At 35.9% G+C, this 27,318-nt stretch overlaps 1 protein-coding gene and 1 non-coding gene across 2 annotated transcripts in view; both read left to right on the forward strand.

Annotated features, from left to right (window-relative positions):
• Positions 1-27,318, forward strand: part of CPS1 (carbamoyl-phosphate synthase 1) — a 130,171-nt gene that overhangs the window by 43,752 nt on the left and 59,101 nt on the right. The window contains exons 13-21 of the mRNA XM_015539236.2: positions 466-561; positions 5,625-5,814; positions 6,828-6,985; positions 8,509-8,637; positions 10,976-11,120; positions 12,594-12,804; positions 14,450-14,648; positions 18,629-18,805; positions 22,247-22,365. Of these exons, the coding sequence (XP_015394722.2) occupies positions 466-561; positions 5,625-5,814; positions 6,828-6,985; positions 8,509-8,637; positions 10,976-11,120; positions 12,594-12,804; positions 14,450-14,648; positions 18,629-18,805; positions 22,247-22,365 (1,424 nt within the window). The remainder of the gene's footprint in view (positions 1-465; positions 562-5,624; positions 5,815-6,827; positions 6,986-8,508; positions 8,638-10,975; positions 11,121-12,593; positions 12,805-14,449; positions 14,649-18,628; positions 18,806-22,246; positions 22,366-27,318) is intronic.
• Positions 24,361-24,445, forward strand: TRNAQ-UUG. Its single transcript has one exon. It is a non-coding gene; the product is annotated as a tRNA-Gln (tRNA).

A 27,318-nucleotide genomic window follows, 5' to 3' on the forward strand; every position in this document is an offset into this window, starting at 1 on the left:
TTCTATGTTTTCATTTGTCCATTAGGGAAAGCCCAGGTCTCCTTTGTCCAGAAGGAAACCAAGGAATATTGAATGGAATACATTTAAATTTTAGGGAGATTCTTATCATATATATGTGTGTGTGTGTGTGTGTGTGTGTGTGTGTATTTAAATATATACATATATATTTAAATATATATTTATGTAATTATTTTTAGGTATTTATATATCTTGGAATAAAATGTAGACCTCTTCTCACAATTTTTCACTTAAATGAAAAAAGCTTCATGAACTTTGGAAATTGCTTTGAAATTAGAAATGTTTAAATTTTTAGTCTTTTTCCTCACATATTACATATTTTTCAAAATATTGTACTTTAAATCACCATGTAAACTTAGACAATATAGTTTGAGTTCTCCACTCTTGAAAATGCCTATTTCCCCCATCTTCCTAATCAAAGCAATGTCATTTTCTTACTGCTTACAGGTCTCCAAAGTCCTTATCCTAGGATCAGGAGGTCTATCCATTGGTCAGGCAGGTGAATTTGACTACTCAGGATCACAAGCTGTAAAAGCCATGAAGGTGAGAGATCTTTGTAAGAATTAATATACTCCTTTAATGGGTCCAATTAGTATTTTATAATTTAGATTTATGACACTACCTCCTTTCAAAGTCACTATAATTGATATCCTTAACTATTCCTTACACATCTTACATTAAAGAAACTTTGATCACAGGCAAAAATTTTAACTTTCTTAAACTTTTTCACGCCTGCAAATCAAGAACTTCGGCATGATCTCCAAAATTATCTATGTTACCACCTACTTATACCGAAAACATAAAAAGCCACATTTACAGATGTTGCTCATTGTTTTTGAGGCAGTGAGCTTTTATTTTTTTATTTTTTTATTTTTTTTTATTTTTTATTTTTTAATATATGAAATTTACTGTCAAATTGGTTTCCATACAACACCCAGTGCTCATCCCAAAATGTGCCCTCCTCAATACCCATCACCCACCCTGCCCTCCCTCCCACCCTGCCCTCCCTCCCACCCCCCATCAACCCTCAGTTTGTTCTCAGTTTTTAACAGTCTCTTATGCTTTGGCTCTCTCCCACTCTAACCTCTTTTTTTTTTTTTTCTTTCCTTCCCCTCCCCCATGGGTTTCTGTTATGTTTCTCAGGATCCACATAAGAGTGAAACCATATGGTATCTGTCTTTCTCTGTATGGCTTATTTCACTTAGCATCACACTCTCCAGTTCCATCCATGTTGCTACAAAAGGCCATATTTCATTTTTTCTCATTGCCACGTAGTATTCCATTGTGTATATAAACCACAATTTCTTTATCCATTCATCAGTTGATGGACATTTAGGCTCTTTCCATAATTTGGCTATTGTTGAGAGTGCCGCTATAAACATTGGGGTACAGGTGCCCCTATGCATCAGTACTCCTGTATCCCTTGGATAAATTCCTAGCAGTGCTATTGCTGGGTCATAGGGTAGGTCTATTTTTAATTTTCTGAGGAACCTCCACACTGCTTTCCAGAGCGGCTGCACCAATTTGCATTCCCACCAACAGTGCAAGAGGGTTCCTGTTTCTCCACATCCTCTCCAGCATCTATAGTCTCCTGATTTCTTCATTTTGGCCACTCTGACTGGCGTGAGGTGGTATCTGAGTGTGGTTTTGATTTGTATTTCCCTGATAAGGAGCGACGTTGAGCATCTTTTCATGTGCCTGTTGGCCATCCGGATGTCTTCTTTAGAGAAGTGTCTATTCATGTTTTCTGCCCATTTCTTCACTGGGTTATTTGTTTTTCGGGTGTGGAGTTTGATGAGCTCTTTATAGATTTTGGATACTAGCCCTTTGTCCAATGTGTCATTTGCAAATATCTTTTCCCATTCCGTTGGTTGCCTTTTAGTTTTGTTGGTTGTTTCCTTTGCTGTGCAGAAGCTTTTTATCTTCATAAGGTCCCAGTAATTCACTTTTGCTTTTAATTCCCTTGCCTTTGGGGATGTGCTGAGTAAGAGATTGCTACGGCTGAGGTCAGAGAGGTCTTTTCCTGCTTTCTCCTCTAAGGTTTTGATGGTTTCCTGTCTCACATTCAGGTCCTTTATCCATTTTGAGTTTATTTTTGTGAATGGTGTGAGAAAGTGGTCTAGTTTCAACCTTCTGCATGTTGCTGTCCAGTTCTCCCAGCACCATTTGTTAAAGAGACTGTCTTTTTTCCATTGGATGTTCTTTCCTGCTTTGTCAAAGATGAGTTGGCCATACGTTTGTGGGTCTAGTTCTGGGGTTTCTATTCTATTCCATTGGTCTATGTGTCTGTTTTTATGCCAATACCATGCTGTCTTGATGATGACAGCTTTGTAGTAGAGGCTAAAGTCTGGGATTGTGATGCCTCCTGCTTTGGTCTTCTTCTTCAAAATTACTTTGGCTATTCGGGGCCTTTTGTGGTTCCATATGAATTTTAGGATTGCTTGTTCTAGTTTCGAGAAGAATGCTGGTGCAATTTTGATTGGGATTGCATTGAATGTGTAGATAGCTTTGGGTAGTATTGACATTTTGACAATATTTATTCTTCCAATCCATGAGCATGGAATGTCTTTCCATTTCTTTATATCTTCTTCAATTACCTGCATAAGCTTTCTATAGTTTTCAGCATACAGATCTTTTACATCTTTGGTTAGATTTATTCCTAGGTATTTTATGCTTCTTGGTGCAATTGTGAATGGGATCAGTTTCTTCATTTGTCTTTCTGTTGCTTCATTGTTAGTGTATAAGAATGCAACTGATTTCTGCACATTGATTTTGTATCCTGCAACTTTGCTGAATTCATGTATCAGTTCTAGCAGACTTTTGGTGGAGTCTATCGGATTTTCCATGTATAATATCATGTCATCTGCAAAAAGCGAAAGCTTGACTTCATCTTTGCCAATTTTGAGAGGCAGTGAGCTTTTAAAATATACTTGTGTTTTGTGTGAAAGAGGGAATTTGGGCTCTAAGATATTTTGAATGCTCTACAGGATGCTTCAGGCATCTATGGTTGAAATGGCAAGATCCAGTTGAGAGAGCAAAGGCATCAGTGCCTTTTGTCCAAGCTATAGAAGTCGCTAGGGGACCCAATTATCTGTCACTAGGGGACCCAATTTCCCCATCTGTGACTTGGGCTGGATGACCGACCAGAATGATTTGGCAGATGTTTACATGAAAAAGAGGATTTGATGCTCACGTTGGGAAGAACACCCTTCCTGTTTCTTCAAAGTCTTTCAAGATCTCCCCAACTCTTTGTCATAGCAAAATAAACCTTTAGAAAAAATTCACTGTACATGTATTTCTATTAAGGAGCTAATCTGGTATCTCTTTGGTGTCCTAATTTCCTTGGATATCCCTATTTTGGTGCTAATCAGCCATCCAGTGGCCATGTGAGCTCTTCTGTGACTTTGCCTCTGGCTTTGCAGTATAAATCCGTTCACCAGAGACCTGGCTAGGAGAAAGCAACGCATTGAAGGTGGCGGGAAACTAGGGCAACAAACACAGAAAAATAATTGGCCAGAATTTTTCTTTTTGTTTTATTCAATATTTTGTAGATGAAGATTTTCACCTGACAGATGTCTGTTGAAAAAAACAGAATGCAGTCCCCAATTACCTTACTCTTCTTCCCATTTGTTTTTATTTTTTAATATTCTTCTCCATACATGCATAGGTGTATACACTCACATGCACATGTGTTTTTTGTGCACATTTTCAAGGACTACTTTACTTTATTGTAGTACGATTCAATTTCTCTTCGTATAATTAGAGGATGTCCAATGGTTTAGATTGGTTAGAAAACAATGTAAGTACATTCAGGGCTTGTAAATACATTTAATTAGCATACTTTTAAATCCTATTTGGTAGTTTTATAAAGGACTAGTATTTTCATAGCTTGTATTTTTTTACGTGCTTTACATCCATTAGGTGAAGTTATACATTTCAACTGAAGAATAGGCATTATTAGATAAAGTATTGTGATTAATTAAGAAGTTAGTAGAAATGAATTCATGAACTAAACATTTTAAAATAATCAGATGGTGCATATATTATAACCAGAACTATATTAGAAAAAAGTTAGAAAATTTATTAAAATAGTTTGAAATTATGTCTAAGTTTTAAAAATGTATAAACACTCATCACAGTCATTTATGGAACTTTACCTATGTAATTTGATTTACAAAAGTAGCTATATTCCTTGTATAGGAAAATAGCTATATTCCTTGTACAGGAAAATATTTAAGTCTGTCGGTGCTTTTCTTCAGTAGTTAGAACTTCTGTAAGTTCTATTGATGACATGTTCTCAGTTTAGACTTAATTATTTAAGTTCCAACCCATATTTTAAATGCATTTGCTTATCTGTATGTATCTGTTCAAAAAAATTAATCATACTTTTTTAAAATCACTCTCTTCACCTCTTGAGAGATGACTCATATTGAGGAAAGGGCATAGAACTTGAATCATAAGGCTTGGATTAGAGCCCTAATTTTGCCATTTATCAGGTCTTTAGCAAGTCATTTAACCTTATTGAATGTCAATTTTTTCATCTGTGAGGTAGAAATTTCTCTTGTAGTCTGGGTATAAAAATCAAATAAATTAATAAAAAAGTAGATTATAAGTTTTAAGGCACCATTTGAATTTAAAGTAATATGAAATATATTTAATATTTTATTCAGATTCTCCCCCAAGGACATGTAGGGCTTTCAAGGATGATTTTTATACTTTCATCTGAATATTTTGTTGATGTTTTAGGAGTGTTCAAAATTGACATGGTAATAGGTAAAATAATAAGAGCCATATGGCCATATTTTATAATAATTATTTTGCTAAGTGTCACACTCATCCTGGTTTATAATGCTATTATCCTTCATAGCTTACATGAAGAATTATTTCTGAGGTATCTGCAGATGTGAGGCATAAGATAGGGCTATGAATACCTTTACACACACACACACACACACACACACACACACACAGAAATTTTTATTTTATTTTATTTTTTGCCATTTGGTCATTTTCTATTAATATAACATGTATACACAGTGTATAATGCTTTTTGTTGAAGCACTAAGGCAGGCATTAAAATATAAAAAGATGGAATTCAGCAGAAGGCTCCTGATGCTTCCAGCAAGAGCACATCATTCTACATTTTAAAAGTACATTCCGTGTTGGTCTCTGACAAACATTGCAAAGGGAGGCTTCTTTGATGTTGCCTGTGGTTCTGTTTTATAGTTCACTAATTTCAAAGTTTTTAAGATATTTTCTTTAGTGTTTTAAGGTCAATTGAGCTATAAAGTTCAGCAGTATTTGTAGACCTCTAGTTAAATTCTATAGACGTTATCTTAAGTTTTGCCTGATGCCTCTAGTGGCAAGGAATTCAGGGTGAACCACATAGGCAGCCAGTTCTTTTTGGATAGTTTTGTTTTCAAGCAATTTTTTCCTTCCTTTCACCAAACATTAGTCTTTCTTTTTCTTCCTAGTCCTATTACTGATCTCTGCAGCCCACAGAATGACCTATAAGTTTTGTCTCCCAATACAAACCGTTTGTTTGAGTATGGTCATTCTCTTCTTTAGACTATATGTTCAGATTCTGTGTCCTTTTGTTTTTTCAGGAAGAAAATGTCAAAACTGTCTTGATGAACCCAAACATTGCATCGGTGCAGACCAACGAGGTGGGCTTAAAGCAAGCAGATACTGTCTACTTTCTCCCCATCACCCCTCAGTTTGTCACAGAGGTCATCAAGGCGGAGCGGCCAGATGGGTTAATTCTAGGCATGGGTGGCCAGACAGCTCTGAACTGTGGTGAGTTCTTTTTGGCTTAACTGCAGAGTTTCAGCCCAGGTACTTCTGTGTAATATTTTTTGTTTGAATCCATCTAACAATTATGCTCTGTGTGTTCATAAAAGCCTTTATTTCTTTAATGTGTGAGGAAGCCATTAGCAAACAGCCACCTGAAAATGTCATGTGATAAATATTACTGGTTTATTTCACAGAACAGCTAAGGTACAAAAAGAAACCTTTTACTTGAATGCTCTGGGGCGGCGAAGTGAGGTCTCCCTCCTCCATTTCAGGAATTTGCTTTTCTGTGTTACCAGCGAAACATTGAGAACTACCATGAATAAAAAATGAGAATTAACATTGATTAAATGCTTTGTGCACTTATGTGTTGGCCCTGTAGCATTTGGCTTTCACATATATTTTCATGATAACACAGTTTAGTCTCTCTGCAATCCCTTCATGCATCTGCTGAGTCCAATACTCTGTCCTTTTTACAGTGCTTCAAATCTTTGGAACTAGATAATGAATGAGAATCTCATTAGCTAGTTGGCGTAAGCAGTTGGTGATGTAATTTATAAGTCAAATATAAAAATCTTAGCTTAAGTTAAGTGGCACGCAAATGGAAACACTATTTTGATTATTTTTAACCCATATAGAGATCCACATCACTGGGATTATTTAAATAAGAGAATCTCAATATAGGAATGGATCATAGAAAGAATGGAAATATACTAAAATCTAGAAGTTCACTGTATCCTATGATTTTGATTAATAAGAATAATAGAAATCATGTGGAGAAGTTGGTAATATAAGTAATAATACCACCAGCAAAATATTTTGCTAGAATGTCTTCAGAATTTTTCTTTCAATTTTTTTTTTTTTTTTTTTTTTTACCTTAAGTACAATTTTATTGTAGACTGTGGTGGCTTTGGAGTTCATTTTAAGGTTAAAAAAAAAAAAGTTGTATTCAGGTATCTGTTAAGAAAGACATAAGAGTTTGAGATTCTAAAAATTGATTATATTTGGTTCTTCCATAGGAGTGGAACTATTCAAGAGAGGTGTACTCAAGGAGTATGGCGTGAAAGTCCTGGGGACCTCGGTTGAATCCATTATGGCCACAGAAGACAGGCAGCTGTTCTCGGACAAACTAAATGAAATTAATGAAAAGATTGCTCCAAGCTTTGCGGTGGAATCGGTAAGGAATCTTTGTTCTGGAGAAACAAGGCCATTATTTGTCTTACATTTATAGGGAGAGTTATTTGTCATGCCTGAAAATAATAGCTAAATTATTATATATGCATATAATTTCTTCCAGAAATGTGTTAGTGTCTCAGAGACTTTGTGTATTAATTACAGCCTTCCATGCTACAGTATTTGGGAGAGGTATTCATATTTTATGAAAAGGGAAGCAAAAGCCCAGAGATGAAGTGGTTTATCAGTGGTTGAAGTGCCACTGAATATCAGATCTCCTGAATTAAATAAAACAAAGAACCATGTAAACTTACAATGCCAAAGTGATTTTTACTTTCTTTTCTGGGACCAGTCACACATCTTGTAGATGGGAATGACCTGCAAATGGGAAATGATTGGATTGAAATTTTCTTGTTAGAATGGAATAAACATTTAAAAATGAAATTATCTAGAAAAAAGCCATTGGATCTAATCAATAAGATTCATGACTGAAAAACTTGTAGATTAGGTGTTTGGAGAGGATAGATTGTTTTGTGTTTTTGTTAATCACTTTCTATCATAGCCTGTGCCTATTGATAGGCTAGTATGAGGCACCAACATAAATTTGGCTTGATATATATATCTGTTTTTTGTCCCTGACTTTATTCCTGATTTCAGGCATATACATTCAATAAAGTGGGGGTTCTGGAGGCAGTTTTTGATGCAACTTCCCTATTGCAAAAATAGGCAAATCTTGAGGGAAAAGGGCAACTATTGCCGGGACGACGAAAATAGGCTGTGTGGTTTTAAGAAAAGAATGCTCACAAGTACATACAATGTTTCAGAGCTGTCAGTCAGGAATAGTCCCGGGATAACTCTGCTGAACATTTGGAAAGCTCCTGCCATACATTTATTCTTTCATTGCCAGATTTAATTATGTCCTTGCTTCCTCAGGATGCGAAACAGGCATATGGGAAAGGTGTAATTACACTCCCATTGGTAGTGTAATAATATTCCATGACAGAAAAATATAGCCACCATATGTTGTATTCTGTAAGTTAAAAAAAAAAAAATCTACGCTTCTGGGACTATTCTCTGACTGAACTTGAAAAATGAAAACTCTTTCTATATAGTATTCCTAATGGCCTATTGCAGGAATACCAAGTTAGTTTCAGCAGTAGAAATCCTTGCATCATGAAGAGATGAAGGCTTTTAAACTGAATTTAAAAATTCAATATGGCTCCCATTCTCAAATTAACGATGATTTCAGCTTCAGCCATTGTTTTATTTTTTATATGGCAAAATAAAATTTACAACAGAAAGATGAAAGAAAAACTTTCAGTGAGTGTGAAAAAAAAATCCTAGAATTTTACTTAAAATTTGTAAAACAACACTTGTTCTTCAGAATGAAATGAAGCAATAATACAACATTTCTATAATGATTCTTCCCAAAAGGAACTGATTTATCTCAATTGCTAGACTCTGTTGGTGTGGTCTTTTCTGCTAGTGTGGTCAGCTTTTCAAACTTTGAGTTTTTCTCATTGACAGATTGAGGATGCCCTGAAAGCAGCAGACACCATCGGCTATCCAGTGATGATCCGTTCTGCCTATGCTCTGGGTGGGTTAGGATCAGGCATCTGTCCTAATAAGGAGACATTACTAGACCTCAGCACAAAGGTATGTGTTTTCACAGACCAAATTCTTATCAATCAAGAAAACTGATTTGATAAACCCTTTCAGTTAGAGAAAATTATGTAGATGAGAAATGACCTTTTCTCTATTAAAACCACCGTCATGTTTTCTGTAAGTGTTATCCAACAGACTGTAGCTTTGTAAGGGAAATGAAGTGCAGTTATTGACATTGGAGCACAGCATTAGCCAAATTTCTTGGTGAGCTCTCGACGTTCTTGCTAGAACTGTTTTCTTTCCTGCTTATGTATGCTTCTTTTTATTAGATAAGGAGTTTTTTGTTGGTTGTGTGTACTCTCTTCTCACCAAATAGAACGATGCCTGGTGATATGGGGTCTCAATAATTTCTTGCTGAATGAATGAGTGCGGGTGCAGTCAAGAGACCCATGTAACTTACATGATGGTCATGGAAGTGAATCTGACAGAATTATAAGAGCTATTTCGGGGAATGCTGAGTAAATACCAAGCACAGCTTGTATCTATCATTACTTACTTTTTAGAGAGAAACAAAATGCGGCCGTGAGTTGTTGACATAGGATTTTGAGAACAGATAAATAAAATTAAATATATTTAGATAACTATAATGACAAACTTACATGTCAACAAGTTGGATTTAGTGTTTCTAAAGTTGCCAAAAGAAATAAAAAAGGACAATATATCAATATCGGTATTTCTTGTTTCCATTCTAGACTTATGAATCATATATTTAAAGAAAAGACAGGTTTATAGAAGTTTTTTTTTCTAGAATATTAGATGTTTCCAATATATTTAGTATTAGTAATCTCATTATTACTCCCAGTAGTGACAATGTGTACTTATTCTTTATTAAGAATATATATTTTACAGTATAAAAAAATTCTGAACACTGAATTGTTTAAAAACATTTACAATGAAAGCAATTTGTGGATGGGATAAATTTTAATGATTTACAATTCCTCTAAAATAATCAGTAGGGCACTGAGTGTTTTTTTTTTGTTGTTGTTGTTGAAAACCTAGCTTTTCCCTTGAAAATAGTTACTTGTATCATTATTTCCTAAGCTACCCCTTATTCTCTTGATATTATGTTTACCACCTTCAGAAGCTGCAGTAACTCACCTAGGTCTTAGTCTTTTGCACAAAATCTGAGACTGGAAAGAAAGAAGTTGAGGCAACTTCTCATTTGATCTCAGTTGTCCTTGTGTCCAAACATCCAGCCTAGTCTATTAGAATGCAAAAAGCTTTCCGAAATTCATACCCTTTGTTTCACAGATTTCCTCTTTTAGCATGCAATCCTAATGACAAATTAATCATTATTAAATTGTTAATGCTGGTTACAGAGTTTCCTAACCACTTTGAAAACCTCATCATAGGCAGCTGTGGGGACAAATGTGTTACATTTTCCATTGCACATGGTGAATCCTATAGTGTTGACTGAGGTTAAACAAATAGTGTTGAGACGCATTAAAGAAAAACTAACATTGAGTTATTATTTCATTATACTGCCTGCTAATAATTTGAAAAAATTCACAGTACTTTCTCTGGTTACTTTCTCTTCCTTTCTCACTGCTATTACAAATCAAAAACATTATGAGACAAAGGGACATTTCTGTTGGATTTTCAGCCACCAAATGTCCTAAGGTCAAAGACTTCCTCTTTCATATTTTGGGTTCAGTATTCTACCCACCAGTGCATACTCAGTAAATATGAAATGATAATTATACTAATTCATATCTGTTTAATCAGGCATACATGATATATGACTCAGGGTATTTAAGCACTTAGGCGGTGATTAACCATAATAATAGTTGCATATGATTCTTCTAATTCCCAAGTTTCGTATGCCATCTTGGCTAACTGTTTACAACCATCATTATCTCCTTTCTTCTCCTCATCAACGTCAACTGACTTTTATTGTGTATGTCACTGTACAAAGCACTCTCAGCTATTTTAGAGAAAACCAGTCTTTAGACTTATTTTTCCATATTTATTCGCACTTATCACATTTTCTGGTTTCACAGAAGCCTTGCTGCTGAAATAATTCCATTTCCCTCTGCCTGATTGCTCAATTATTTTCTCTTTTTCCTAAATTAGTTTGATTTAATGTCATATCAGCACTTTGAATGGCAAGCCTCAATAATGTAAATCAAGCGTATTCACTGCAGGATGCTATTCCTAGTACCTCACTGATTTTCTGACACATTGTGCCTTCTGGAGCACTGAGGAGGATGGAGACTAGGCTTCAGACCATGATGCTGACCGGGATTCAGGCCAGGGCACTGTGCCAAATATCCATGTTTAAACTAGAACCTTTCCTTACTCTTTGATGCCTTGTGTCACCAACTTCCAGGCCTTTGCTATGACCAACCAGATTCTGGTGGAGAGGTCAGTGACAGGTTGGAAAGAAATAGAATATGAAGTGGTCCGAGACGCCGATGACAATTGTGTCACTGTCTGTAACATGGAAAATGTTGATGCCATGGGTGTTCATACAGGTAGGCAAAGAATCTTCAAGAATAATAGTAATGCCTGCGTTCACGCTTCTGATGACCCACAGCCACCTTTATTGAGTTCTTTTCATTAAACTACTATTCTTAGCTGACTGACTAGTGATAATATTCTACACAAAATAGTATTTCACAATATTGAAAATAATCTCACGTTGATCTCATGTTTGATCTTCACAAAAACACTGTGAAATAAGTCAGGTATTATCCTGATTTCATTTGAGGAAGAAGTCAAATATAAACAATGTAGTGATGGTAAACTATGTAAGACTTGGTGTTGAGAAGTAAGAAATGAGGTTAAGACAGCTTAAATCAGATGAGGGTATTTGTTACCAAGTGAATGAGAAAATAGCCACAAGTAATAGGTGAAATAGTTTTTTTTTTTTTTTTTAGGAAGAGAAACTAGTTAGACAAGAGGACAAAAATGATGACTTAGGTTTCAGAAATGTTAGCTATGAGGCATGGGTGGAATTCTCAAGAAGAGGGTTGATAATGTGGAGCTGGAAGTCAAGAAAGGGGAATAGAAATAAAAAAGCTGATGTAAAATCATTGGCAGGCATTGATGTGAAGGAAATAATTGAAGCTGGAAGCAGAGACTAAGTATTCAAGGACATAGGCATAGAAAGAAAGACAATAGGTTCAAGGACTGAACTTAGGAACTGTTTAGATTTACAGTGCAGGAGTAAGAGGAAGGGTTAGTGTTTAAGAAAAAGAAGGGAGTGATAGAAAGAAAACAAATAAGTCAATACAAGAAAATATTTTATAAAAGAGCTTTGGTTTTGGTTATATCAAATGCTATGAAAGGTCAAGAATTAGGATTTTAATGTGGGGTTTTGAATATTCAAGAAGACAGTTTTAATGCAAAGTTGGTTATGGGACTCATATTGATAAGAATTATATGGCAATGAGAGAGATGATGACTTGGGAAACTTTAAAGAAGTTTAGTCATGTAAAAAATGAGAGAGATGTTCTTGTGATTAATAATGTAGGGGGACAGGCTTCTTGAGCCAGTAGAAGCCTGAGAATGTTTGTGGGCAGAAGGATTGGAGACTAAAGATTAAGAGATCGAAGATGCAAGGGCTATGACTAGAGAGGAGTAAGACAATGGGAAGGGATGAGATGTGGAAAACAGATGAATGAGTCAGTCTGGGTGAAGAGGAGATGATGTTTGTAGAAGGGAGAACTTGAGAGAGAGAGAGATTTTGAGATGAAGAGAAGAAATTGAAGAAGTTAATGTCAATCTGGTAAGTAGATGACTGAAGCCTTGATAGCTAGATGAACTTGGAAAGGTTAGAGGGGTTTCTGTAAATAATGTGTTGGAGCAATGCACTGCCTTGAGACAATTATTTTCCCCACAAACCCTTAGACTAAAGTGTGTCTTGTATTACACAAATAGATTAAGTCACTAAAGTTAGTTATTTAGATATGCTACCAAATAACAAGTGTTGCTTGGATGTACAGGTGATTCGGTTGTCGTAGCCCCTGCCCAGACCCTCTCCAATGCAGAGTTTCAGATGTTGAGACATACTTCAATCAATGTTGTTCGCCACCTGGGCATTGTGGGTGAATGCAACATTCAATTTGCCCTTCATCCTACCTCAATGGAATACTGCATCATTGAAGTGAATGCCAGACTGTCTCGAAGCTCTGCCCTAGCCTCAAAGGCCACTGGGTAAGATCAGAATGATTGACCATGTGTTTGCAGATCCTTCACAGATAGTTTTGGAAAACTGACAGCTAGTGGAAGACTGTGCTATGTTTATAAGCTATAGTCCCCATTTCTGTATGCTGGCTGCAAATCATTTAGGACCCTAAGGACATGGTTATTAATGAGCTTGCTGCCAGATTGAAGCAAATGATATTGCTTGCTGGCTTTGTTTGCTGGCTAATCATAAACTAATCAAAATCTGGGTGGTCAAAGCAGGCTGCGAAAAATCTGCTTCCTAATTGCACTTTGCAGATATTGTTAAAAAGTGAAAATTAATTCTTAAATTTAGTCCTCAACTGGTTTCCTTCAGGTGTATAGTAAATGTCAGGTACATAGTATAGTTTGCTTGATTCAAATATTCAAGAAATTATTTTGTTTTAGGAAAATCCACAGGATCAAACATTGCAAGGTTTTTCTATAGATAAAGGTTGCAACCAAATAAATGAATTTGCTACCCATTTAAAAACTTCTAGCAAGCATAACTGGAGGGAACATTAAGTAATACCTTTTGTTCCTATTAATATATTTAGCACATGGCATTTAAATTACATGGCATTTAAGGGAACAAAATAATTACATGTAAAGATTTTTTTTTTAATATGGCTACACACTGCTGCATGGAGTAGTAGTAAACTACTACCCTAAGCAAGAGTCAGGAGATGTGAGTTCTCCTCCCAATTCTTTTACTGACTATGTGACTTTGGACATGTCATTTATTGTCTCTAATCAGTTTCCTCATGTCGGAGGGGGGAGATGTATTACAAGACTCATATGTAATTCTATAGTTCTGTGAATTATTTTCTTAATTATAATCACCAAAACAATCCAGTGAAGTCCCTAGAGTATTAGTTTTTTTTCCTTTGTTTTCTTTCTTTGTTTTCTTTCTTTCTTTCTTCCTTTCTTTCTTCTTTCTTTTCTTTCGAGAGGGAGAGAGAGAGAGGACATGTGAGTGGCAGAGGCACAGAGAGAGAGGGAGAGGGAGAATCCCAAGCAGGCTCTGTGCTATCAGTGTGGAGCCCCACGTGGGGCTCAATCCCATGAACCCTGAGATCATGACTGAGCCGAAGTCAAGAGTGGGTCACTTAACCAACTGAGCCACCCAAGTGCCCCTCTAGAGTGTCAGTTTTGTAAGGAAACCCAAGTTCAAAAATAATTTGGAGACTGATCAAGGACCCTAACTTTCAATTACTACATTTTCTGGCCATTGCATACCCCATAGTACCAGCTAACTCAGCTGTCTTCCTAGGTGCAGACATGTATATATCTTTTCAAGAGTATTTTTCAGATTCTCATCTTAGTGGAGCCTATACACAAGTGAGCACTTTATCAAGGAAGCCATTGATTTTGGATTAAAGAGGCGAAGGTTGGCAGTTGTAGCCCTGAATGTCAGGCATAGAGAGTGAATTCTTTTGTGATCTGTGCCTCTCTGCTTTATCATGGCTCACATTATTTTATAAGTGGCTATTAAACCTTCATACAGAACAGAGAACCAGATGTGTTTTATACCCTGATGTGGAGTAATACCAGAATTTCTAAGAAAGAACAATTTATATTTTGGGTTGTTTTTAACACTTATTGCTGAAAGAAAAAAATATCTCCTCCTTTATAGCTACCCGTTGGCATTCATTGCTGCAAAGATTGCCCTAGGAATCCCACTTCCAGAAATCAAGAATGTTGTATCGGGGAAGACATCAGCCTGCTTTGAACCTAGCTTGGATTACATGGTTACCAAGATTCCTCGCTGGGATCTTGATCGTTTTCATGGAACATCTAGCCGAATTGGTAGCTCTATGAAAAGTGTAGGAGAGGTGAGTCCTTGGTTTATTCTTCTATTTTATTCTTGTCCTCAGTTATTTTGTCAAATCCTTAACATTTTGAAAGTCTTAAGGTTGCCTAGATACTGGGTTCTTGACTGGAGGATAAAAAGGAATTTCATTTCTTCCCTAGTGTTTCAACATCTCTCTGACTGGTAACAGAAGGTATTTGTTACGTGGCCATTTAATAGATCTTAAATGCTTCTGTTTAAAAGGAAAGGCCATATAGGTGGATGTATAATGTATTTGAGTATATGAAAAAACATATTCATATATACACACAAACACACATATATAAAACTGAGTTATAATGTATTTATAAACAAATCTAGAAAATAACATGGTATAAAATGGTGCACCAAAAAGATCACTGAACTGAGGTTAAGAATTAAATTTTAATCTATTCACATAAATTGTGGCTTTATCCTCCTTGGACTTCACTTTCTATATGTCTAAAAGAAAGGGCCTGGACTAGACAGTCTGTCATGTCCCATCTAGCTCTAAAATTCAAAATCGAGAAGCGCTTCTTTCATTATATTGAAATGGTCTAAGTGTTTAGGACCTTTAGATTTTTCATAATGTCCTTTTATACTATTTGATATTAAAATTAGCTTTTGATTATCCCGTCTTCAAAGATGCAGTGCTCCTCTGTGCAGGAGGAAAATAAAAAAATTCAGATCCCTGCCTCTGACAGTCACCCCTTTCCTTCCCCACCAAGGGGTTTATTTCTTCTTAGATACAGTTGGCTTGGCATAAGTGGAGATAGCATGAGCCAAACTAAATGGGCTTCTGTTTTATTTTGGTGTTGCCACTTACTAGCTAGAGACATTCATACAAGACCCTGGTCTTCAGGTTTTCCATCAGAAAATTGGAGATGATAATACCTACCTTGTGGGGTTCTTATAAGGTTTATGATTAATAGATGTAAATATTTAGTAATGTCTTTTAAGGTAGATACATAGTGCATCCCCAATAAATGTATTCTTTTTTAAACATTTTATTATTTTTATTATATTTTAAATTTTATTTAAATCCAAGTTATTAACATCTAGTGTAATAATGGTTTCAAGAGTAGAATTTAGTGATTCATAAATTACATATAACACCCAGTGCTCATCTCATCAAGTGCCTTCCTTAATGCCCATTGCCCATTTAGCCCATCCCCCTACCCCACACCTCTCCAGCAACCCTCAGTTTGTTCTCTTATTTAAGAGTCTGTTATGGTTTGCTTCCCTCTCTGTTTTTGTCTTATTTTTCCTTCCCTTCCCCTATGTTCATCTGTTCTGTTTCTTCAATTCCTCATATGAGTGAAATCATATGATGTTTATCTTTGACTGACTTATTTTGCATAGCATGATTCACTCTAGTTCCATCCACATTGTTAAAAAAGGCAAGATTTCATTCTTTTTGATTACTGAGTAATATTACATTGTGTATACATACCACACCTTCTTTGTCCGTTTTTGTCAGTCAATGGACATTTGGGCTCTTTCCACAATTTGGCTATTGTTGATAGCACTGCTAGAAACATTGGGGTGCATATGCCACCCCAGTAAATGTATTCCATCAGTATTATTGTCACTATTTATGGGTAGAATGTTTGATTATAAGCAGTATGCGTGAATCTCAATCTCTATCGATCGACTGATCTATCCTCTATTTTATTTTATCTTGTCTGTGTCTCTATATGGCCTAGATATGTAAGCTGGTTAGATTACAGAGCAAAGAACTATTTATGACATGTTGATCTATATTGGCCTTCATTTGTCCTACATTACAGATTATAGCTTATCCTCAGACTAGCCATTGCAGAAATAATGGCCACTAATCACAGGAAGTGCAGCTTAACTCCATCAGTAATGCAGGAGAAAAGAAAAAAAAGACATTTTACTGATCAATCATAGTATTCATGAAAGGCAGAATTATTACTATTTTGGTTTCCTTAGTTTCCAAGATGTTAATGTAAGATTTTAAAGTAATGATAGATAAGGAAAACTTGACCTTTTTAATTAAAATGTCCTTCTAGTAGTTGTAAAAAACCAGGTAGTCCTTGATAGCTGTTTTAAATATTATTTTTTCTATTATGTTTCAAGGTGCACAAGAGAATTAGAACTCAAATGCCATGTAAAGTTTTGTTGGTAGTGTTTCTGCCCAAATAAACAACTGCTAGTTAGCTTATTCCATGGAAAGTGTCCCTTTTCACATTGCTCACAATACAATTTATAAGCCAAAGAATATGAGATAATTTTTTGTAATGTTTTCATCTAGGGATTATTATCTAAAGGATTTTGTTGTCAGTGAATTTTTTACATCATTCAGTTAGTTCACCTCAAGTTAGGAAATGTTTCTTGAGTTCTTCCTACATGAAAGATGCTGGTAGAATAAAATAGTGAATAAGATGTAGATACTTTGTTACATATTATCTGCAGTTGGTAAGTTCAGAATACATAACTAGAACCAAATATAGTATGAATGCAACTGTGGTAAAAGTTAAAATACAGTATTCACCTACAGGTGCTTTGAGAATGTAGTAGAACAGGGTCAGGGAATCGGGTTAGGGCCAGGTCAGTTATTCCACGGAGAAATGGTGAAATTTTCACTTAATGAAGGGGAATTTTAATAATACAAAGTATTAAAAAGCACAGATTTTGAGCAAACACAGTTATGAACTGTTTTATTAGTATATAAGTATGTTTGTTTTTCTTTTATTGAACATATTCTCTACACCATTATGTACAGTGTACTTAAAATTAATAAAAATGTATGATGAATTTCTTATAGAACCAGTTACTTTATGGCCAACTGTTAAATATGTAATACCTAAAAACTGTATTAAATATTCCAGAAATGTTTTCCCTAATTTGATAGTACCATAAAATGTCTTATTTCTGGCAGTCCCTCTCATGCTTAGGCTAGCAAGTCTATGAACCTACTGTGTAACCCTTCAAATACCACGACGCCTCGCAAGTTGCGTATCTGAATTGGACTAGCATTTTATTTATCTCTGCTCTTGAGAATCTCCCAACTTCTAATTAAATTTGGGGCAGCGTGAAAGGTTATCTGTTTGGCTTTTGTGATCTTTGAATATGTATCTTGTCACACAATTGACATGAAGATTTACCAAACTGACATTAATGGGAATTCGGGTCTATTTGAGGAATCACGGAGGTACACTGAAGGCAGCATTATCACTGTTATTATTTTAAATTGGAGACCAAAAATGCATAGCAATCTATTATTCCATGGAAAGGCTCAAAGACAGTGTTTATCCACTGAAAATAACTGGGTGGACTTGACGGCAATTTAAGTTTAGCTCTGACTTGTAACGCGTCCAAACTGAATCACCACATGGTTTTCCTAATTGATTAGTGTACAATCAGTTGTAAAGATTGTGGAAAGACACACTGAATTTGTCATGGGGAATTTAGTCTCTGCCTATATTCAAAATCTGAATCTGTCAGTATTCATTATGATTCTGAAGGTTTTATTAATATTAATGGTTAGTTATAAAGAAAGCCAACCTGTCTTGGATAGTGACTGATAACCCATTTAGAAAGAGTTCTGTTTTTGTGTCAGTATATGTCTGGTTTCTCTTCATTTAGTTTTGTATTCTAAAGAACATCTTGAATAAAAGCAAGGTTTTATTAAGGAAGGATCTATATGCTCTGGCCATGTATTCCTTATTTTAATATTATAGTTCAGGACAGGTGCAGGCAATTTCCTCATCGGTCTAAGCTAATAAAGCTAAATTTCGTATGTGGTAAAAGACTGACCTAATATTGTTAAAGAATCATTACATCAAAACCATGGAGAAAAGGAGAGTGGAAGAAAAATAACACCTAATTTTGAGTACTGTTCTTCCTTACGTGTTTTGTTCCCAAGTCTTTCCTGAAAAAATATTCCATTTCTGGGTTCTGTTTCATATTCAAAATATAGAAGCTCTTTAAATCCAAGTGCGTAAATGTGCATTACAGGTCATGGCTATTGGTCGCACCTTTGAGGAGAGTTTCCAGAAGGCCTTACGAATGTGCCACCCGTCAATAGATGGGTTCACTTCCCGTCTCCCAATGAACAAAGAATGGCCATCCAACATAGATCTCAGAAGAGAGCTGGCTGACCCATCCAGCATCCGCATCTATGCCATTGCCAAGGTAATATGTGCTAAGGGGTCCAGAGCTACTGTTTTCTTCAGAATAGAGTCAGCCTGGATTTTAAAGTAAAACTGAATCACAGAGTGGTTGTGAATTCAGGGATTTGGGGGCAAAACTTTAATTCTTTTCAGTAATATTATACTGGAGACTTCTGTGGCTTTCTTCTGGTTATTCTATAATTAATCAAATATTATCACCTTTTTAGAATTTGATTTAAGCCTGGACTTAAGGACATCTATTACAGCTTTAAAGGATGATCACAGACATAAAATGTTCCTCCTTTTTGGTATATGTCTTATCAATACTCGCAAGTAGGTTTGATCATTTTGAGTTACTGTTTCCTACCACTCTCATTACTTGTTCCTTGAAAATGTATAAAATTGTATTTTAGAAAGGAAGATGCATAAAATAGTATCCTTAGTATATGCTGCCTCAGACTTGAAAATAATCTTTATTCGCTCCTTTTTCTATGTTTAAACAACAACAACCATAAAGATCTTCCATGATTATAGGCTTTTTTGTGTAATTATTTTATTGGTCTTACTTTTAGAACAAAAAAGCCCCACATTTCTCACTTCTACCCAGGAGTTCCCTTTTATGCAAATTAAGTGCCATATTAATCTCCTTTCATGTTTACTATGCATAGGGTTTTGAAGTTTCAGCTCATCTGATTTTATAAAAGGTGACTTGGGCAGCTGGGATCTGACCGGTCAGAAATCCCTGAATGGCTTTTTGACATTTAAGGAAGCTTAAACATTAATCCTCCAACAGTATCAAACCACACTGAAGCTACAAAGCCCCACTGACCATTTTATATGTCGTGTGCGCATGTGGGATGAGTTGATGAAAATATGAATTTTGCCTTTAAAGAGGGAATCAATCCGTCATTGTAATTTGCCTTTGTGTGACAACGGAAAAATGCTGTGAGTGATTTTGAACTCACTGCAACTTTAATGTCCATATATTGAGTCCTGCTGAGAGGGGAGAAGGGAAGGGAATGTTTCCTTTGTTGCATATAATGTTATACTCTCCTCACCTTTATGGTTTCTAAATGCAGAGTATTAAGTTCCATTGAAATTCTGGCAGATGCTAGTATCTATTGATGGACATTTCCTAATATTGAGTTTCAAGGTAATAGAGAATTAACATTTTTCAGTGGGGGTGATGGTGGTAATGAGCGGTTATTCCAGGGAGCCATTTCACCTTCTTTATTGTTCTTATTCAAGTCTTTTGTTTAAAAAAGCATTCTACCATATCATACACACACACACACACACACACACACACACACACACACGTGTATATGTGTATTATATATATGTGTATATATATGTGTGTGTATATATATATATATATATATATATATATATATACACATATGATTTTTTTCCAGACAAAGGGGAATAATTGGATTGTTTTCTGTAAGCCTGGTAATCATCCTCTGCCATTTTGAGGCAGATGAAAAAGGGAAGTATTTCCAAGTTCCCAGTGAGGCTGTAAAACTCAAACAAATCTCTCATTCTTTTCTGACGGACTTATAAAGGATAAGAATTCTGGAAAAACGTGTGGAGATTCTTTCTCGCAGAGTACTCTACGTACGAGCAAGAAGTGCAGGGGCTGAGGTGTAAATTATTGGCTGCCAGAGTGCCGGCAGAAGGAACTGATTTCTGTGTGTTAGAGGTCATCATTACTGTTCATTTCCACAGCAACCGGGAACTTGGTGGTTTTGACAAAGAGAGTAAGGACTGTGGAGGGCTGAAGGGGAAAAAGAATGAAGGGAGTGAGTAAATCTTCGCTCGCTTTCATGATTCTTAGAAAAGGGCAAGTTGCTCGGAGGCCTGATTTTTGCTGCAGTCTTATTTCAGGATGACTGGATCATCACCTCTTTTGATTTGGGGAGAATACAGGGCATTATTTTTGATTTGGGAAACATTAGAGTAACCTCAAACTTGTTTGGGGTCATTATGAACTTTATTATAGCCGTGTGACATGGCAGTGCTGTAGTGCTTGAAGATGAAGTCCTAAGACGGCAGGATCTGGCTTTCTGTCAGAAACTGTGGGTGTGACTGTAGCTGTCCTTCCTCACTGGGAAATGACTCCAGGATTCTAGGTCCTCTGCCAATTGCAGGGTGATTACTGTGTGTGATTGTGTGAAAACTTCTTCTGGTCTGTCAAAAGTGTCGCTAACTTCAGATCCTATCCCCCTCTCGGTGTTGATGGCCAACAGCTAATTGTGTCTTTAATCACTTGGAAAATGAGACAGAATATTAAGTCCTTGGGAACATGGCTATATAGAGGGAGAATAAAACAAAGAAAAAAAAAAACACCACAGACTTATAGTAAAATGATCTTGCCTTTGAGTATTCCCAATAAATATCATGTTATGCTAGTCAACAGAATTATGAACTGTGCTGTCTCTCAATACTTATTATCATTATCTCTCTGATGCTAGACAGAAGTGAACGTTTAGAGAAAATTAAGCTCCTGCAGTTGAAATAGAAGAGTAGAATTACTAGTTACATATATTTCTTAATGGGATTTAAAAATATGGTGTGTCATTTCTAGAACGTGTTATTTTGGAGCATTATCTGATTATTATTTTTCATAGAGTATAAATATATATCTAAAAATAGCAAAGAATAAGAGTGGATGTCTTTTTAATATCAAGGTTTGGGTTTTGAGAGTTTATTTCTTCTCTCAGTTGTCTTTTCTCCTCAGCTTAATGACCCATAGTTGTAATTTTACTTCTGAGAAATTGCTAAAGTAAGCTTGAGGAAAAAGCTGAGCTTCCTATCAGAACAGAAGTTATTACTACATTGTTTTGGAATATATTAGGATTCTGTAAAATGCCTGTCTTAGCACAAAAGTCATAGTAACTGATTCAAAATAATTTTTTTGTTTGAAGTCCTCTCTGAGGAAATGTTCTAAAGAAATAGCACTAAGTCAGATTTGAGCCATAAATTCTCACTGACTGGTTTGTGTGAATGTGGAATGAGGTGATAACAATATGGTATTTGCCAAAGGGTAATTATCCAAAAATACAAGTTAAATGATCGTTGTATTGATTCTAGATTTTCCTACCAATGTGTCTTAACTGTAGTTTCAAGAGATTCTCTTTAATTCCAAAGAGATGTATCAAATTTAGGATATGATTGTTAACATGGTTATATAAAAAGCAGGAAACAGAGCCTGTTAGGGAGATCTTTCTAAGCACACACAGCTCTGATTAACTCAAGGCGCCTCCTTGGTATGCCATTTGGGATACAGTTGGTAGCGTCAGTAGGTTTCTCGGGAGGAACATCAATGATATGCTATTGGTTCCATTCTCAGTCTATAGCCTTGGGCTCTCTGAGTGAGGGGGAGGAGTGGCTGCTATAGGTTTTCAACCAAATAAGCCACTTATAAAATGGGTGCCAAAGAAAGTGTGTCTTCTTTTGGCAGGCCTTGGAAGACAACATGTCCCTTGATGAGATCATGAAGCTCACATCCATTGACAAGTGGTTTTTGTATAAGATGCGTGACATTTTAAACATGGAAAAGACACTGAAAGGGCTCAACAGGTAAGGCAGTGTCCTCTGATTTGCTCCAGATACTTTCTGTGCAACTTTCGTCCTCTCTTACCCTCAAGCATTTGGCCAAAATTCTGCTTCAATGGAGTAAATAGTGCCAAGATTGGAAAGCAGGAGCCACAGCCACAAGAAATGGCAGTTTTAGATGTTGAATTTACCTTTTGAAAGGTATCTCCTAATATTCTTAGCTACCTTGAACCCCTACCACTGCCATCAAACATAGTGATATTTTCTTAAGTATTTTGAAGTTATAAAAATTGGGATACATTTATGAACTCATGTGCTATTTGACTTACCAAAAATTACCTAGATTAAAATTTTATCAGTCAATAATTAAATGAATAATATTCCTATCTTCAATAACATTTCTAAGTTCTGAATTCTGTTTTTCTCTTTTAATATCAATCTACATATTGCTGTATATTGACGGGCAAATGTATTCCTCTTGCATTTTACTGATATTTTTTAACACCGGGACTTCCAGTTCAGCATACAAATAAGCCACATTCAAGTTTCTGTTAATAGATTCTTTACCTCTCACTAATTTACATTTTTATCTCCTTCATGGCCAATTATTTTTAAAATTTCATTTCATGTTCAGAATATTCTGATAATGTCAGTGCTTTAAAATCTACTTTTTTATTTTCATGAGAAGACCGTTTGTTGGGGCACCTCAGGCTTATGAAATCACAGATAGGTTTTAAACATGGATCTTTGATAAGAGGAACATTTATTATGAATCTAAGGAAGACAGTATAATCTTCTTTAGCTTCTCCCTTTAAGAGGGTTCTGAAATATACTGTTATTAGAAAGAAGTCTCACCTACAAGCCTAGGTATACGTTTAGAGAGAGGGAAACTTTTTGTTTGCATAAATGATTCCCAAATGATTTGAGAAAATGTAAAAATATTAATCATTTCAAATTTCGTTGAAGACAGTGGAGGTTCTCAAAATCTACCTCTGTAGACCTCTGTTACCTCTGTTACCGTGTTTACCTAATCAAGATGCACACAAACAAGGCAATAATACCTCTTGCTTTTCTTTAGGAGCAATATGAGGTACTTTTTCATCTATTGAACAGTTGCCCACAACAAATGCTTGGTTTTGAAAATTGGGGATTCCAATCTGCCAAAAATGAAACTAGCTGTGGTTGCCTATAAGTCATCCTTTCTAGTGGTCACATAAAATGAACAGTAGATAGCAAATACGTTAAGAATTGAGCCCATACATTCATCTTAGAATTTTGCTGACTTGAGGTTTCTTTTCTTGGTTTGTGAGGCCAGCAGAACTTCCATGTTGAATTATAGTCTGTTTCACTGTTTTCAGTTTCAGACAACTGATTGCAAATGCCTGTGAAACCACTCCAATTAAAACCACATGAGGGTGCTAGAAACTTAGAGTATGCCAATCACAGCAGGGAGGAGACCTGGGGTGAAAAATAGCAGATGTTATTGTGATTTAAATTTTCACTTCATATACATTCTGATTTGGGGACAAATTCTATGTTTCAATTGAATAGTTTTTGTTGCAACCAGAAAGCAGGTTGAAATTCTAACTAAGCAGAAATAAGTGGATGGGTGATAGTGAAAAAGGTCCTCGGAGGATTAGACCCATACTGTTAGAGATCACTTATAATATCTTTTGACTTCCACATTCTGTTGCATTTATTTGCTAATAATTTAACATTTTTAGTTTCTGTTTCCTAACATAGGCATATTTGTACATAGATATATTTTCTATTGTTCACAATGATCAACATTAAATTTTTTTATATAAATCTTTCAATAATTCAAAAGATTCCAAAAAATTATACGTAAAATTATCTTTTGTCTCAAGAATTCAACAGGTATTAGTAAACCTAAATCCTGAATTCATTATTTTCTGAATGATACTTTACTGTTTATTATTATTATTTTTTTGAAGTGGTATAGATGCACACACAGCAATTTGATAATGATTATTATTTAGAAGTGTTAGATAGAGGGGCGCCTGGTTAGCTCAGTCGGTTGGGCTTCTGACTTTGGCTCAGGTCATGGTCTCGCAGTGCGTGGGTTCGAGCCCCACATCAGGCTCTGTGCTGACAACTCGGAGCCTGGAGCCTGCTTCAGATTCTGTGTCTCCGTCTCTCTCTGCCCCTCTCCTGCTCACACTCTGTCTGTCTGTCTGCCTGTCTGTCTGTCTCTCTAAAAAATACATAAATATTTAGAAAAAAGAAAGAAAGAGGTGTTAGATAGATTAAAAAAAGACTAGATGGGCCCTGAAGCTACCTGTCTCAGTCATTCTGTGGTACATAGAAGTCTAAATAGAGGTCTAAAGTTGGATAGATGTCACGGCTGATGGAGTGTAAGTATGTAGGGCTTGAGTTTTATTGTCCTATTTTGGTTATCTTCACCGTTACCCTGGATTATGATATCTCCTGCTTTTTCGCAGACCTCTAAATATCCAAACAGGCTTAGTCATCAAGGCAGATTCTGCTCCAATAGTAATAATAACTATTATCAGTTGGCATTATATAGTTGAATTGTGTCTTACCTATTTGCAGAAAGTTTACAAAGATTAGTTCTTTTCCCTTTGCATTCATCTGTGGTTCACTTCGTTTCAAAATCTCAACTGTTCCAGCACTGGAAAGGCTCACTTTAGATGTGGGCTCAGGAGGTAGCTATTTATTTGGTGTGATTTGAGATGGCCCCTAAATTCTCTTACCTCAATATATCTCTGGTGCCAATGTGCCCAGGTCCCTTTGCATTCTTTTTAGGTACCTGGGGAAATAGGCAGTGGGGATCTCAGCCGGGAGAAGAGCAGAAGCTTAAACATAGGGCAAAGTATAGAATGATACATGTGGGTTAGGTTTCACTCAGTTCCTTTCTCATGTGTTGGAAGAGTATAGGCTAAGGAGCTAGTCAGATAAGAGGTGTGAAGTCTTTCCCGCTGTGGACTCATGGGCATGTCACCTCCCTCACTTCTCTGGCCTCACATTCTTTCTGCTAATGTCTGCCTTATACTTTTGTTGTGAGGCTTAAACAAATATAAATATAAAGGACACCTGGAACATGATGAGTGCTCAACAAGGTTTTCCCTCTGAAAATGAAAATGCTACTTATGATGATGAAGGGTATTTTGCAATTTTAGATATATGCGTTTAAAGACAATTTTTAGAGTCACAATTTACATTTGCTTACATATTTCACAGTGTATCATTTCTTAATTTTCTTTATGATGCATTGTCACCTTATTTTAAAACCAGATCTTTTTAAAAAAAGAAGCAATGATAGCAAGTCATACAGATGCTATTCTTATCAAAAGATCAATAACACTCCATTATGCTAATGAACAAAAATTCCCACTCTACCGTTGTTAATCATGCTAAGATTCTTCTAAAATCCAATAAACACGTTTACTAGCAGAGCATGAGAATATCATTCGAATTGATGGCCAATCTATGACTTGTATTTACATATAGTCATCTGAAATGAAGTTCAGAATTTGACTCCTAAATGGAATATACCCACATATTTGGTATATATGTGAATGCCCACAGACTGGAGTGGGGAAAACAATGATTGTAACGACGTTGGCATTATGGAAATAACTGACGAGTTTTCCATGTCTGTGAGAAAGCGGAAATTATATAAGTTCCTTTCCTTGAAGGGTGGAGATGAGCATGTATCGTGCTGAGGATAATGTATGAAACCCCAGCCTTTTTTAGGGCTGAGATGTTGGACCACTCTTAGAATAATCGACCTGGCGTCCCTGCTGCAAATGCCTGCTCCCATCAGAACTCAGTTTGCCATCTCCAATACATGAGTATAGCAATGGGAGCCCTCAGGAGACTTCCAGAGCAATAGCCATTCTTACCAATTTAGGTGATAACCATTATTCAGACAGCTTCAGCAAAAAATTTCTCTTCCCCACTTGAGTTCACTGACTTTCTCCTTTTCCTCTTAAATTGTTTATTGCTGCCCAAGGGCATGCTAGGAAAGTTGACTGTTCTAGGCAGTTCCCCAAATTTATAAGCTGGTGTAGTGGCATTAATCGACCTAGAGTGATAACATATTTTACAGTGAATTCCTTTAGGTTTTCAAAAGTTTCTCTTTATTCAAAGTGATATGAGTTGTATCATGTAGGATTCCAATGCCTGTTATTCATATGCATTGGGATTTAGATGTTTAATCTATTAACTTCCCATTAGTGGATCACTTTCCAAGAAGTTTAAGAAAACTTAAGGCTGTCGAATTTTTAGTAGAACAGCAACATTTACATAGACTCTATCCGCTGGCCTTCACAACTGAACTATTCACATTTTAATATGGCTATTTTCCCCACACTCGCTCATCTTACCAACAGCGACTCTTTCACACCTAATGCTCCTCCCCTATAGCATTTTCATAAATGCTCATGACAAGAAAAAATATACTTATTTTGATCTATTAAAAATTAGAAAAATCTCACCTGTAATCCTTTCCTCCATTAGCATATAGATAGATTCAATTTTGGTCATGCAAATAAATCTGACCTGGAGGGCAGAAGTACAAGTACCATAAATCAAATGTCATATGTCTTCATCAGCTAGGTTCTCCTGATATAGCTGATTCCCTTAGGTAATAAAAGAATGGATTTAGAATTATATCTTTTAGTACAGAAACTTGAGCTTTGATTCAATCAAGCAATTCTGAATGCCTTCCAAGTATAAGATAATAATCGCAAAATTTGTAGACTACGTATCAGTCGCTACTCTAGCTACATTATTTCATTTAATTTTTACCACAACCTAAGGAAGTCAGTAGTTATCCTGATTTTATAGATAGTAAGCTGAGGTACAGAGATATTTAGCAATTTCCTTGCGATCACATGCTAATAAATGACAGATTCGAGATCAAACCTGAGCAGGACTCCAGGGCCTAGGATGTTTGATATTTCACCCCTGTGCTATATGTAAGTGTGTGTA

This window comes from Panthera tigris, chromosome C1 (genome assembly GCF_018350195.1).
Source record: "Panthera tigris isolate Pti1 chromosome C1, P.tigris_Pti1_mat1.1, whole genome shotgun sequence".
Taxonomy (NCBI): domain Eukaryota; kingdom Metazoa; phylum Chordata; class Mammalia; order Carnivora; family Felidae; genus Panthera; species Panthera tigris.